At 51.9% G+C, this 15,264-nt stretch overlaps 1 protein-coding gene across 11 annotated transcripts in view; it reads left to right on the top strand.

The window, feature by feature from the left end:
- Window positions 1–15,264, top strand: part of Nav2 (neuron navigator 2) — a 394,179-nt gene that overhangs the window by 221,918 nt on the left and 156,997 nt on the right. For all 11 annotated transcript variants that reach the window (XM_023702826.1, XM_004642702.2, XM_023702824.1 and 8 more), the window contains 4 exons: window positions 1,271–2,369; window positions 6,276–6,388; window positions 12,344–12,452; window positions 14,521–14,910. In XM_023702826.1, the coding sequence (XP_023558594.1) occupies window positions 1,271–2,369; window positions 6,276–6,388; window positions 12,344–12,452; window positions 14,521–14,910 (1,711 nt within the window). The remainder of the gene's footprint in view (window positions 1–1,270; window positions 2,370–6,275; window positions 6,389–12,343; window positions 12,453–14,520; window positions 14,911–15,264) is intronic.

Raw genomic sequence — 15,264 nt, 5'->3', positions numbered from 1 at the left:
GAAAGAAAGAGGAAGGAAGAGGCAGCCGTTAATCCCGCCAGGCTTCTGGGCACTGGAGTAGTTGTGGATGACAAAAGTTAATTAGAAACATGAGCAGTTTAACTGAAAACACTTGTGACAATTGGAAGGGCAGCTTCTCCACTTGGAGAAATTTTCCTGGGGAATCAGTGCAGGAGAAAGTGGCTGCCGCTAGGTAAGTCCTGTCACTATGACTTGGCGGAGGCTGCGGGGGCTGTCGGGGACGTCCTGTCTGCTCAACTGCTCTGCGCTTGGGGAGTGGGACGTAGTGGGCACCCGGCTGCCAGCTGATCCTGTCCTTCTTCCTACAACTTCTCCCAGCCGGCAGCTGTCCCTCGGGACACCGTGCTGATCTTCCCAGTGCTGCTGCAGGGCGGACTGCAGTTTCCTCGCCTGTGATCTGGTGACCAGCTTGGTGGCTGTGGCCGGGAACTCCTGCTTCCCAGAATAATGCCGGCTCTTACTTGGCAATATTTCCAGGCATTTCAGAGAAAAGAATCTGGCCAGGGAAACACTCGCCCAGGGCCAAGGGGAAGCCCTGACTTTCAGATAACCTGTGCGGCTTTTGGTTCTTTTGCCTTGGGGAAGCCATGTGCACAGATTAAGTGGGGGTTGTTGTTGTTGTTATTTTTAAAGTCCAGCCTGAATAATTTTTGTAAGTATTTAAGAGTATCAATAAAATATCTTACACATAGGAATAACTTACATGCTTTTATAAGCTTTGCAACTTTTATGGGTAGTCTCTTCTAAAGATTTTTCCTCGTCTTTTCCTTGTTAAATTTTTTATCTGTTTTATTTTAATGTCTCCGCTACATTGTTTCCTTAAAAGTTGGATCATTCTTGATTCTTTTCTATAGTGGGGAAATGGAACTGTGGGTTAAATAATTGAAACGCAATGGCTGTTTCCTACCCTTATACGTCACCCTGGTCGGGCAAGTGGCAGGGGTTTGGTTTGGTTTTCTGTAGATCTACAGTTGATTGTGCTCTGTGCCAGCGCTGTTAAGACCCAGTTAGGACTGGCCTGCATTGGGAGGGCCTGTGCACCCACGTGGGTGGGGCTGAGGTCTGGAGGTAAGAACTGTGCCGAGGAGAGGGGAGGAGGCTGAGTTAGGACTGGTGTGAACCACAGGTAAACCGAAAAGTGGCCATGGGCCTGGGGAACGTTGGGCTGGAGAGCGAGGCCAGCCCTCCCTTGCCCCCAGCACAGGCAGCAGATGTAACTCCCGTCCCTCTCCTTGCCTTGTCTCTGCAGAACCACTTACAAGCTCGGCCTCCCCCCACCCCGGCATGAGCGAACATGTACCGGGTCCCTTGGACCTCGCCGGCGCCCCAGCACCCGCTAACGGCAGCGCCTCCTCCGCCATCCCGCAGCCCGCCGCTGCCGCCTCCAAGCCCTGGCGCAGCAAGTCGCTCAGCGTGAAGCACAGCGCCACCGCTGCCATGCTGTCCGTCAAGCCTGCCGGACCCGAGCCCCCCAGACCCACGCCCGAGGCCGTGAAGCCTGCTCCCAACAACCAGAAGTCCATGCTGGAAAAGCTGAAACTTTTCAACAGTAAAGGGGGCTCCAAAGCGGGCGAGGGCCCGGGGTCCCGGGATGCGAGCTGTGAGCGGCTGGAGATCCTGCCCAGCTTCGAGGAGAACGAGGAGCTGGAGCCCGCGGGCCGCACCCCGGCCACGTCGGGCCCCGCGTCCAGCAGCCCCAAGATCGCACTCAAGGGCATCGCCCAGCGGACTTTTAGCCGGGCCCTGACCAACAAGAAGAGCTCCCCCAAAGGCAACGAGAAAGAAAAGGAAAAGCTGCAGCGAGAGAAGGAGAAAGGCAAGGACCTCGCCAAGAGAGCTTCGGGGACTGAGAGACCGGACCTCAAGGAGGAGCCCAAGGAAGAAGCCAGCGGCCTTGCAGTGACTGAGATGCCAAAAAAGTCCTCCAAGATCGGCAGTTTCATCCCCAAAGGGGGGAAGCTGAGCAGTGCGAAGAAGGAGCCCACCGCCCCTCCCCACAGTGGAATACCAAAACCCGGGATGAAGAGCACACCCGGGAAGTCCCCAAGCGCCCCCGTGCCTCCCAAGGATGGGGAGCGGGGCCGGAGTGCGAAGTTGAGCTCAGGGGTCCCACCACAGAAGGCCCAGCTCGATGGCCGCCACTCCAGCTCCTCCTCCAGCCTGGCATCCTCCGAGGGCAAGGCCCCCAGCGGGACCACTCTGAACCATAGCATTAGCAGCCAGACAGTGAGCGGGTCCGTCGGGAGCCCCCAGACCACAGGGACCAATACTGCCAGTGTTCAGCTACCTCAGCCTCAGCAGCAATACAGCCACCCCAACACTGCCACGGTCGCACCCTTCCTGTACAGGTAGGACAGCGCATCTGCCCGCACGCCCGTGGCCTGGGCCCCAGGGAGAGCTGGAGCCTGGCCCTGCGAGGGTGGATCCACCCTGCCTCCTGGGTATCCAGTGGCACACAGCTAAGGTGTCAGTGCCTCAGTCCTAGCCAAGGCATGCGCAGCGTGCTGGCCGGACAGCTGCGCAGCATGGTCGGGGGCACTGTGGGTAGATGTGAGCCAATGCCTGCTGAGCAGGGGTTTACTAGCCGGTGGGACTGGGGCATCTCAGGAGTGGCGGAAACACAAAGGCCTACAGAACCCATGTTGTATTGGCAATATAAGCCTACAGTCATTTTTCTGTCCCCCATGCAACTGCCCCCACCTCTCTGATGCTGCATCCTCAGGACACCAGAAGTCCTGTGGAGTCAGGTGCAGCTCACTCTGGGTGGCTCTGGCTGCTGGGCCCACACCCTGTGCTTTTGCTGGTGAGCACGCCTGGGCCCAGGTCTCCATGATGCACACAGGACAGCACTGGCAGGTGCAGGCCCCGGGCACTGCACCCTGCTCACGTCAGTCCCGTGCTGCCGGTGTGTAGCGCATCTGCCCACACTGCATGGCTGGACCACAGCTAGTACCTGTACACAGCAGAAGGGGGCTGCTGACCAACTGTCATGCTCTGAGTGTGCCATTTGCAACTCCTGCGCTCACTGTACACACAATCATACATACATTCCTATACTGAATGCAGGTGCATATGCAAATACACACCTGCTCAGGAATACACGCACACACACGCACACGCACGCTGCCAGCTCTGTCTGGTTCCTAAGGAACCCAAGAGTCCCTCTCTCCCTGTCTGAGTTAGTGAAGGCCATTCCGCTTCTCACCAGAAGTACTTCCTGAGTGAAGCCAGCCCGCAGCCAACCTGCACAGGAGTTACAGGCTTCTGCCCCTCCTTCGTTTTCTTCTGGTCGTCCTCTTCAGGGAGGGTTGCATGGCTCTTTTAAATTATGAGATGGTCATCACTTTATGAAATCCCTCATCAGTTCAGCTAATGGTGCCAGACCAGTGCCAGGGTGTGACGATAGCTCGGCTTGTGTATACGCACAACTTTCATACACATGTTCTCTGAAGCGTGCAAACAACTGAATTGCTCCCATGAAATTTTTACAATTCCAGTAGCATTCCTAGTCTCATGCTAATGCATATTCAAGCTGCCGGGCCCAGACCCACAATTTGCATTTTAAAAATTAAAGTAGGTGACAGCCTTTGATCACCAAGAATCCTTCCCCTTCCCCTTACTGTCTTGACTGTAATCACTTGAGAGAGAGTAAAACATTTTACCTCATTATTACTCTTTCCAACTTATCTGTGGGAGGAAACACTTGTGTAAGACCAAGTACCTAAGGAACAGGAGGAAGGTGAAGCTTCCGGGATGGACCCCTGCAGCTTCCTCGTAATGTCCATGCTCACCCTGAGTGATGTCCTCTCTAGAAGAGCCAGGGTAGGGAGGCTGGGAGGAAGCGTGCTTGGACAGGAGACGGAGCACAGGGCTTGGGCCCTGGCTGCCCTGGGTGTTCCCACATGTGTGCGCAACCCGAGTGTGCCTGAAGACAGAGCTAAGTGCCCTCCAAGTCTTACAGAATTCTCGGCCCCAACTCCATGAGCTTGCTTGCCTTTGAAATGTCTATTTTAGGGTTGGGGGTATAGCGCAGAGGTATAAGTGCCTGCCTGGCAAGCGCAAGGTCCTGAGTTCAATTCCTGGTACAAGAAAAAAATCTCTATTTTACAGGTGTGCAAATGGAAGCTTACACTAATTAGATCGCTTGCTTCAAGCCATATCACTATAGGGTCCAGGGAGATGGCTCAGTGGAATAAGTGCTTCTCTGATAAGCGCAAGGGTCTGAGTTCAATCCCTGGTTCCGCAAAAAACAAAAAAGCCACATCACTATAACAGATGTGCTCCTGGCTAACTGGAACCTATCCAGCTAGAGGCACCAGCTCTGAGTCACCATGTTGTCTTGACTCTAAATCACCTTGTCGCTCTGAGTTTCATTGTCTTCAAGTGAGATTAGAGGGGCTTAGAGGATTTTACAAGAGGCTTATACTTCCTCTCTAAAATTTGCTCTCTTGTATTTCCACCTCCCTGTATCATGTCCAAGGCTTCCCTCTGTGTTAAATGTACTGGGGGAAAGAGAAGATCATTTCTAAAAGCCATTTGATCAGTTATATTTATCAACTCAGAAGGAATGACAGACATGACTATCACTTGGCAGTGGGCCTTTTGATTTCTGTCACTGGAGGGAAGTTGTTATTATTATAAGAGCTGGAGGGTGTCAAGAGGTGATGTAACTTAATTTGCCTGGCTACTGAGTTACGAGGGACCTTGGACCTAAAGCTACATGTCCACACCCCAAGTCTAATGTCCTCCCTCTCCAGTACCTGGAGTCTTTCTAGACTCAAATATTTCCCATTTATCCTCTCCAACACCTGCTCAGTACTAGACTTGAAATAACCTCCGCCTCCCGAGAGCTATCAACCTAGCTGAGGAAAGATTTATCAGTGGGGTTACACTGTGACCAGTAGGCACCAGGAGCAAAAGGAGAACACAGTAGAAACACAAGGGGGTGACAGCTGGCGGCCTGGAAGGATCCAGGCTGAGACCTAGGGCAATGAAAGGGGGCAGAGGCACTCTTGTCACCAGCAGGTGGCGCCCGACCTGCAGACAGCCTGGGCTCTTCAGGCTTCCATCTTTTGACGACTTTTAGGCAGAACTTCAGCTAATTCTCCAATGTTTAAATGGTAACTATCCCAAATTTCAAGAGGCAGGCCAGTTTTAAAGCTTTCCAAGACCAAGAAGAAGACATCTGCTGGCTCATCCCTATCCCAGGCTGCCGGTTGCAATCTGGATTAGAAGTAGGGTCACTGTGTCCAGGCACTTAGGCCAGCTTGGAGTTTGGCAGTGGGGCGGAGAGGGAATGAGAAATTAGGAGAATCCTTTGACCATCTCATTGCAGAAATTGGGCTGCAGTGGCATGGAAAGGAGAGCAAAGGGGGAAAGTTGGTGGCTGGCTTGAAGTGCATCAGAATAACCCCATGGCCTGTCTGTGTGCTTGTCCAACACTTCATTGGGCATTAGGGGAGTGTGAGCACAGGTTTAGCATGCATGAGGCCTTGGGTTTGTTCCCCAGCACTGAAAAAATAAAATACACTAGACAGGAAACCTCACTGCATCAGCCTGGGAGGCTAATGGAATGATAACACTATGCACACGCTATGTGTCTGAGCATAATTACGTCTTGCGTGCTCTGCCCAAGTAGCTGGGGCAAGAAAACCTTGCAAGAAGCTGTTGCCTGCCTTTGCTTGCCAAGGCCATAGGGAAGGTTTGGAAAGTACAGATTTCAGTCAAGTGTTGAAATAATGATCAGTGAGATCTTTCATGGCAGAAGAGCTGGGTTCTGAGTCAGAGTGCAGGAGGGCAAACACAGCTGCTTGGCATCCGCTCCTGACTGGGTTTATAGTCACCTTCCAGGGAGGTCACGTCAGGAGGACCGCGGGGGCGGGGCTGCTGGTGGAGTCACCGTCATGCTTGACTTTCCGGCAGTGCTAGTTGCTTAAGAGTTGCTGTTCGGCACAAGCTAAATCATCCAAAGCACCCAGTACCCTGCAGCATGGTCTGCTGGGAGGAGGCTCCCTGAGGGATTCAGAAGAGCATTCCCCAGGGAGGGGTGGCCGAGCCTCCTTCCCTTGGGCAAAGAGTGTAACATCCTTGCCAGCCTGTGGCTGGCTGGCTGTGTTCTCAGGACTAAGGCGCTATTAAGCCTCAGTCTCCAAAGCTTCTCGTGAAGGAGGATGGCAAGTCCTGCGGTCAGGGCACAGCGCTCCCCATGGTGGTTGCCTCTCGTGACAAGTGTGTGCTTTGGTTTGTGTGTGAAGGTCCCAGACAGACACTGAAGGGAACGTCACTGCCGAGTCCAGCCCTGCGGGGGTGAGTGTGGAGCCCGGCCACTATACCAAGAGCGGACAGCCTGCCCTGGAGGAGCGTGTGGGTGAGTACAGAGCCCCGGGGCACCATCTGGGGGACAAGAGCTCCCTAGCAGCCCTTGCTGCGCTGACTCCTGGGCTGGGCACACTTCGGTTCTCTTCCCAGGCGTCTCCGCTTCCTGCTCCTCTGTAGCCTCGCATGCTTCCGGCTCTTTCTCAGGATCACGAACATGTCCAACCTGTTGGTAAACTGGATGTTTAAGAGGGATTCAATTTCACTCATTTTGGGACCCTGGACCTTTGAGTCTTTTTTTTTTTTTTTTTTTTTTTTGCGGAACCAAGGATTGAACTCAGACCCTTGCGCTTGCCAGGAGTTACTTGTTCTACTGAGCTATCTCCCAGGCTCCTTGAAGCTTCATTTTCATTCTTCAGCTAATGCTGCTTTTCACCAAGATTTGGTACTCTAAAATACCAGATTCCCTCCATTCCTTATAGAAGCACAGATTTATAATGCATTTGTAACATTTTCTATTCATTAGAAAATTGCAGTATGTTTCTTCTACTAAAACCAAACCAAACCAACTGACAAACAAAAATCCCCTCCTATGTTTGATTTATCTGTAACCATAACAATGGTGATTATAGGACTATGATCCTATATAAAAACAAAACCCGTGCCTGGAGTGGTGCCACAGCCCTGTAGCCCCAGCACACTGGGAGGATGAGGCAGGAGGATTGCAAATTCAAGCCTCAGTTGGATGAATTAGTAATTTAGTAAGACCCTGTCTCAGCATTTTTAAAAAATAAAACTAAAAAGGCATGGATATAGCTCAGTGGGAAGGCCCAGGGTTCAGTTCCCTTGGGGGTTCCGGTCCCTTGCGCCAGCTGCTAATTCCACAGATTGTTTGATGTTATATTGAAACATTCTCAAGGCAGAAACTTCAGACCAGAAGTAGTAGAATGTGTGTGTGTGTGTGTGTGTGTGTGTGTGTGCGCGCGCGCATGCGCGCACGCTGTGCTTTAAGCCCACGTCATTGTGTGTGCCAGGCCTGTACTCTCCAGCTGAGCCGCATCCCCAGCCCATGCTTTAGAAGCCCCCTAGTGTGATGGCCGCTCTCCCTCCTTCCCGCTCGCGCTCTGCACCCTGAACTCTAGCAGCTTCCAATCAGCGAGTCGAGCGGTAAACCACATCGTTAGCAGAGGCCTGTCACGCCTCTCCTATCTTACCACTTCCAGAGTTTGAGTAAAAATTGAATCCACGCTGAAGATTCATTTATTACACTGAATACCCATGACCCCACCGTTTTACTAGCCATGCTGCAGCTGTGGAATCGGTCGCCACCCGTGTGATTGATTTCCCCACAGCACCACGAGCTCTGAGTATTCATTTCAGAGAGTCGAGGGGCTCTAACTGCTTCCTTCTGGTTCTGCTGGCGGGGTGCAGTGGTGGTGCCGAGAGTACTCGAGCCATTTGTAAGTGATCCGTCTCAGAATGGTTGAGGGCCCCACATTTGGGGTTGATTTTATGTTTCCTTCTTTTCTCGGTTGGGGCTCCTTTGCATGCAGATATGTGGCAGCTCGGGAAGAGGGGCGGCAGGAGGGAGAAGGGTGCAGAACGCAGGTCCCTGCTCGGCTGTCCACACACGTTCCAGATCACATCCTCCATGCGCACATCGAGCGCACCAGCCAGGCAGGAGTCCGTCATGTGTCCCTGGAGTGGCATGGAACACTGAGTCTCAGCAGAACCCACATTTGAAGAGCAAAACCAGCATCTAGAGAACATTCCAGATAGCGCCTAGATTCCGAGTGACGACTGTGGTCTGTGATCTGACACTAATCTTGCTTTTTCTTCCCCTGTCACCTGTGCCTGGGACTGTGCTCACTCCCAGTCAGCTGTCAATAAGCAAAAGGCTGCAAGCCAGGCATGCCTGGTCATATGCACTTGGGTGTAGTGGCGAGGGAGAGTCCCTTAGGGCAGGGCGACTCATCCTTACTCTCAAGCAGGAAAAAAGGTGTGTGCGACTAGACTGGATTTTTTTTTTTATAAGGATGTTGGATAGCACAAGATTAAATCCCCACAGCCCTTTAAAATGAGAGAAAATTCTCGTGCATTTAGAAGTGGGCATTTATGAGACTCGTCATCGATCACCAGCTTAGTTGCTCCCCTTGGTGCCGCAGAGGGGTGGGCTTTGCAGCGTGTGCAGTCATGCGTGGGGTGCTGAGTGCTTCTGGACAATAGTGTTAGAAGGACCCATTGGTCCCTAGCTGTCCTCCAGTCCCCAGGCCCTCTGTATAGCCTGTCCATGTGTCTCCTTCAGCCTTTACTTGTGTATTTCTGGTGATGAAACAGTTACTCCTTTCTAAGGCTGAACAACCTTTTTGTTTGTTGTTGGCTTTGACAGATAATGGACTTCTTTTTCCTTAGATGTTCAGTGGCTGGATCTTCTTCAGCCTGCTGCAGTCCGTGGGCAAGTTCAGACCCTTTCCATGTAGCAACGTGTCCCTCAAGCTTTCCTCTTCCGAGTAAACATCCTGGGTCCCTGCTATACTCCTTTTGGAATACAGTGGTGCCCTCCAGACTTGGCCAGTGTGAGTGACAGAGTGAGCAGTCAGAGCCAGTGGCTTGAGCGAGGGTTTTCCTTGGCACATTTAGGGTTGCTGCAGGTAGATAGGGCGTAGCTGATTAGTTTCTAAAGATCTTTAAAGGAGTTGATCTTTAGAGATCAAGGTCTCCTAGCTCCTCAGGAGCTTGGTCATGATTTTACTTTGTCTTAGTTACTTTTCTCACTGCAGAAATACATATCCAACACCCAAGTTCCATGAGGAAAGGTTTATTTGGGTCACGGTTTGTAGAGGTTCAGTCCATAGTTAGCTGGCTCCAAGGCCGGCTGGCTGGCAGAGGGGGCGTCACAGAGGCAAAACAGTCCACGGCAAAGAAGAAAGCAGCAGACAACACAAAAGCAAGTGACAAGCCACTTTCTGTCCCTTGTATCTTACCCAGGCTGCCTACCCTTAGAATACGTCTCCCACACTCTTAGTCCCGGCATTGCATCCTTGATCCCAGCGTGGCGCACCTTAGATTCAGCCACCACCAGAAGCCCCGCCTGTGACTGCCTGAGGCTTTAGGGGGACGTGTAGAGGCAAGTTTAGGCTTAGGTTTGGTGGGAATCTTACACTCCAGCCTTGTCTGTCATAGTTGGCAGCGGAGGATGGGATCTCCGGAGCACATCGGGCAGGATCCCTGCTTGTGCTTCGCCAGGGTGGTCTGTACTAGCATGGGGCTCCGAGGTGAACAAACACTTTGTGGTGGGACCCCAGGAGAGAAACAGAACTGAGCTTTCTCTTGGTGCGAAACTTGCATCTGAGTCTCATGAGAACTCTGATGAGGGGGGGGGGCGTGTTTAATCCCACTTTACAAATGCGATCAGGACAATAATCCTCCACATGCAAGCGGCTGATAAGTGATGATACGTGCTTCTTAGGCACCTGTGGCTTTCTGTGAGAGTCACCAGAAGTGACACTGTCCCCAAACTCAAAGACTTTTGAATGTCTTTTGTTGTTGTTATTATTGTTGTTGTCATCCCCGGCCCCTGTTGTCATTGTTGCTTTGCAGTGTTGGTTTTTGGTTTGTTTTTTTTTTAAACAGATAAATTTGTTTTTTAATAAAGGAGTTAATTTTCTTTCAATCCTCTATAAAACAATTGCAATTAAAAACTTCATTTTTTTGAAAGTAAAATATTTATATATGAACAAGTAACTGTGCAAAGTTTACATGAAAAAATGGAAAGACAAGGATTTCCTAAAAGATAAAATAAAAGGTGTAACAGTTCTCAGGTGTTGATAAAAAATACTGATCAGCATTCAGTTCACACGCACGAATTAAAGTCTAAAGTGAAAATTCACACAGAGAAAGACAAAGTATTTACAGTCATAAAGTACTATCAATAGACAATTTAATACAATAACCTCTGAAAATATAAAGAACCAATTAGTATATTTGTAATAAAAAAAATAGGTACAAAGAAGGGGCTTTGCTCTGGACGTCTGTAAAGTTGACCCACAGCAAAATAATTATAGTTTACATGTCCATTTCTATGTTGTGCCAAAAATTGTGTACAATTACTGACAAAATACACCAACCATTTTTCAACACTTGATGCACGCAGTGTTGGTTTTGCACACCTAGGACCTCACACCTGCCGAGCACAGACTCTAATCCCTGAGCTACAGCCTCAGCCCAGATCTCTGAATTCCTAAGGAGAATTAAGTCAGGCAAATGCACCAGTAGTCATGCCATGCATGAGTGGATACTCCTTCACACGTGATACATGGAGGCAATTTGGAACCTGGTGCCTACTTACACTTAGCTTCCTAATAAGCACTCATTGCAGGGTCTAGAGTGGTCTAAAGATCGGCACCTTTTCAGCCAATAAAATATAGCCAAATTGGTGGTAAAAAATACTTGATTGATGGCCCAAAAGGTGGGTGTCCATGACATTCCTCCAAAGCCATTAGGGGACAGTGAAACAGGCCTCAGTTGCTGCCTTCATTCCCAAAGCCCTGTGCGCATCTACGCAGGGCGCGTGCTTGGGTGGGAGATGCGGTTCGAGTGCTGTTCAGATAAAAAGTGCCTCCTGGTTGCTCTGGGTTCAAAAGGGGTAGAAAATTGAAACCATTTGTACTTTCAAGATGAGAGAGTTGGCCACAGTAAACGTCCTCCATAAAAATCAAGTGGCTGCCATTCACGATGCCTGCCAGACCCCAGGCACCGTGTGCCAGGTGCAAGCCCAGGAGGTAGTTATCCAGCCCGGAAAAGAAGTTTAGTTCTCTGACAGCTCTCTGATGCCGTGGCCCTCTAAGCGGCAGCCACTGGAAGTTCCCCTTGGCGTCTACCCTGCAGCCCCTGCCCACTGCCTTCGTACACTATGGTCTCTAAGGAGATTTCTTACAAATTATTGCTCCTTAGAGACTTCGTACAAATTGCTGCTTCGTGCTTAAAAAGTCGGGAGCTTGTGAAAGCCCTTGATTGTGGTTCCTCAGTCTGCTCAGCCCTTCCCACAATTATGGAGGAGAGGAAGCTTTGAGTCCTTTCATCATTATAGTGATTTCCCTTCTGCAGTTCCCTTGTGAGTACAGGGGAGCAGTCACCAGCAGCCCCAAAGCAGGGCTGTGGGGAGCGACCCTTGCGGGGCGCTTGCCTGTGGGTGGCCTACTGCTCAGGGTGCCTCAGCACCGCCTCCAACTCCCCTGGGCCGGCCCAGTGTCTCCTGGAAAGTCCTGCCGCAGAGCGGCAGGCTGTGGTCCTGGTAGAGCAGACCGCCCTTGCCCATTTGCTTCTTGCTCCTTACACTGCGGGGGCGTGCAGAGTGCCTGCGGGGGGTGCCGAGTCGCAGGCCCCTTGGGTGCCTGCTGCTCTTCTCTGAGCTCGGTGCTGTCCACATTGGGACTCAGAGGGACCAAGGAGACCCACAGCTAACCACATAGTCAGTGGGGAGCTCGGATTTGAGGTGATGTCGTTGCTCTGACAAGGAGCACGCAGACCTCCCTCTGTAGGATTATGGGTGATAAATAAGTGTAGGTCCAAGGGCTTGGGAAGCCTGAGGTCCTGAGTTCAAGTTCTAGTATTCAAAACAAAAACGAGTGTATGTCTTTTAGCCATCACAAGCTCTTTTTATAAATCAGCGTCCATCACCAATAGGTGAGAAAACAGCACATTGACCTGGGCAGGCCTGACTTGTGCTTGTCTTCCGTGGAGAGATAGGAAAGTCTCGCCTGCATCTCAGCCTAGCGCTCTGCTAGACTTCGCCCCCCTCGGGAGTGAGCTGGAGGAAGGACTCCTGGGACTTGATCCCTCCTTCCTTATAGGAATGGATTCAGCCACTGTCGGCTTCCTAAGTCCCCAGAAGCATCCATAGCGAGCCAACAGCTCAGCCTGGAGGAGGTCACAGCCGTGACCCCTCTTGCTTCCTGTTGCCCGCGGTGTGTCACAGAGAGGTCACAGGCTTTGCCTCTGTTCCCAGGGGAAGACCCCGAGGCCCGGCGGCTGCGGACAGTGAAGAACATCGCTGACCTGCGGCAGAACCTGGAGGAGACCATGTCCAGCCTACGGGGAACTCAGGTCACACACAGGTATCTGCCACCGCGTGCGTCACTGCGCTGCGCTTGCAGGGAGCTTGGGCGGCACGGGGTTTCCTGTGCTTGTTCATGCTGCCCCTGGAGTGAGTTGATGAACAACAAAATAAATAAACATGCTCCCAAAAGTGCTAGAATTCACAGGCGTGCCAGCGAACACGTAAGAGGCAAGCCCAGAGGAGGAATGTCAGCGTGGACAGATTCCTAACCAAAGCAGGCCGCTGTGGGCTCCCTCCGCAGAGGGCACTGGCGAGCAGCGCCTTTGAAACTTCCCTTCACTTGCATTTTCCACAAGCATAGTGTACTATTGAAAAGAGGTGAACTGTGTTTGACCCATGTGATAAATCAGATAACTTGAATTCCTACCCAGTCTTCTGATACCCAACACCCCCGTAATATCGTTAGTCACACACGTGAATAAAACGCATCAGGAAATGTTGATGAAAAACCTACGATCGTGTTTAAACTGCGGTTTAGTTGCAGGGGACCTAGGGTTGCATCAGAAATATTTAGCAGGTTGTTTTCATTGTTCAGCAAGGAGTGGAAGAGGCTGCCACCCTGAGTTGTCCCTTGTGACTCTGGTCGGGTGGGCACTCACAGTTTGTATTTGGCTGTGGAAATCAAAGGGAGAGAACGGTTACCCTGCTGAACTTCCAGGCCAGCTCCATCGCTTCTCTGATTTCAGTTTCTTTGATAAATCAGCATGGGGAGGAGACCAGGCTCCCCAGTGTCAGAAATTTGGCAGGCCCAGCTAAACCGCTGTGGTTCTGTCCTCATCTGGACCCAGGGGCTCCACATGCAGAAAGTGAGGCTGCTTCCAGGACTGAGTAAGGGGCATCAGATTGGCTCTCCCAGAGGACAGTGAACTTGGGGGCCTGGGGTGAGGATCTGCTCAGACTTTATTTATTTATTTATTTATTTATTTATTTTTGGCAGAACCAGGGATTGGACTCAGGCCCTTGTGCTTGCCAGGCAAGCACTTATTCTACTGAGCTGTCTCCCAGCCCCAAAACTTTGACTTTCTTCTTTTTTTTTTTTTTTTTTTTTTTTTTTCAGTACCGGGGATTGAACTCAGGACCTTGTGCTTGCCAGGCAAACACTTACTCTACTGAGCTATCTCACCAGCCCTCTGCTCAGACTTTAGGTATTAGGAGAAGTGGAGCCACAGGATGCGGGGCCTTGTGCCTCCCGGCTTGGGTATAAGGCATCATTCTGTGCACCACAGGCACCGCAGCTGGCTCTGTGTTGATGCATCATGCCCTGGTGGACTTCTTGGCTTACCCTGAACGGGTGATTGTGACAGGAGAAAAGGCTTCGGTGTTTTTCCTGCAGGGCAGGACGTCACTCTGCCCGGTCCAGGTGCCTCGTGTGGCTCTGAGGAGATGGAGATGCCCAGCACCCCATGCCCAGAGCCTGCAGACCATGGGATGCAAGAGTCTTCCTGAAGCCCACGATGAGCCCAGGGCCCTGGCAGGTGACGATCCACAGCACTTCAGATCTTAGAGAGCTCAAGCCGCTATCCGCCAGTCTTTCTCGGTGTTTTCAGATGAAATGTGGCAGGAGCAAGAGTTGGGTGGCAGCGGGCACTGAAGGGATGGCAAGCCAGAGTGCTGTCCACTTCCACAGTCAGGACGAGCCGCAGATGGGAAAGTGATGCTAGGAGCCCCAGGGTGCTCGGAGCACCCTGCCCTTAGAGATTGGTGGGTGGCGGGGAGCCCTAGCCGCACGGCCAGGCAGGCACCTCCATGCGCCTTCTGTTAGTCCGCCAGCTCCTGTTTCCTTTCCACTGTCAGAAGGGAAGTTCTCATGGTTAGATCCTCTCACTCAAGAAGGTGCTAGAGTGTCTACACTGAAGGGCAGAGTTCCCGTGAGCTTTACAGAATATTACACAGATGCACCGGGGCCTGTGTTCATTTTTAAGACAGGAAACACACCAGGGCTGCCTGGTTTTATCCTACTTGATGTATGTAGCATGTTTTTTCCTTCTAAAACAATTAGAGGACACCTGAGCCGCCAGGGATCCCAGGCACTGCCAGCCTGACCCACACTGCATTTGTGTTTTCAGCACATTGGAAACCACGTTTGACACCAATGTTACCACGGAGATAAGCGGCCGCAGCATCCTCAGCTTGACGGGGAGACCCACTCCTTTGTCCTGGAGACTCGGCCAGTCCAGCCCTCGGCTGCAGGCGGGAGACGCCCCCTCCATGGGCAACGGGTACCCGCCTCGAGCCAATGCCAGCCGGTTTATCAGTGCCGAGTCAGGCCGCTACGTGTACCCGGCGCCTCTACGGAGGCAGCTGGCCTCCCGGGGCAGCAGTGTCTGCCATGTGGATGTCTCAGACAAGGCAGGGGAGGAGGCGGACCTGGAGGGCATCAGCATGGACGCGCCCGGCTACATGAGCGACGGGGACGTTCTGAGCAAGAACATCCGGGCTGATGACATCACGAGCGGGTGAGTACCTGGGCCTCCTCCCTGGAGGAGTCGGAAGTGGCTTGGTGTCTGGCTTCCCCGAGGTCTCACGACATCAGGCTGCCTGCTGCAGGGAGCAGGCTCTGGCGGGCAGTTAGCAGACCTGGTGTGCAGGCCTGGCAGGTAACCATGATGCCCTACCAGCTGCCATGTGACATTGGAAAATAAAGCTTCTGCGGCAATCCATCCCTCCACTAACCTTGCGCTGGGTGCAGAGTGTGCATGGTCCTGCAGGCACTGGCCCTTAGCTACTCCTAGGACCCGTCCTACCTGGCTCCCGCTGCTGCTGTCCTTCCTACCATTTGATCTCCAGAATTTTCTGAGCCCCACTTCATG

The sequence above is a fragment of the Octodon degus genome, unplaced genomic scaffold (assembly GCF_000260255.1).
Source record: "Octodon degus isolate 3935 unplaced genomic scaffold, OctDeg1.0 scaffold00159, whole genome shotgun sequence".
In the NCBI taxonomy this organism is placed as follows: Eukaryota; Metazoa; Chordata; class Mammalia; order Rodentia; family Octodontidae; genus Octodon; species Octodon degus.
Note: the sequence above shows the minus strand (reverse complement) of the source record. Positions and strands in the feature narration are given on the sequence as shown.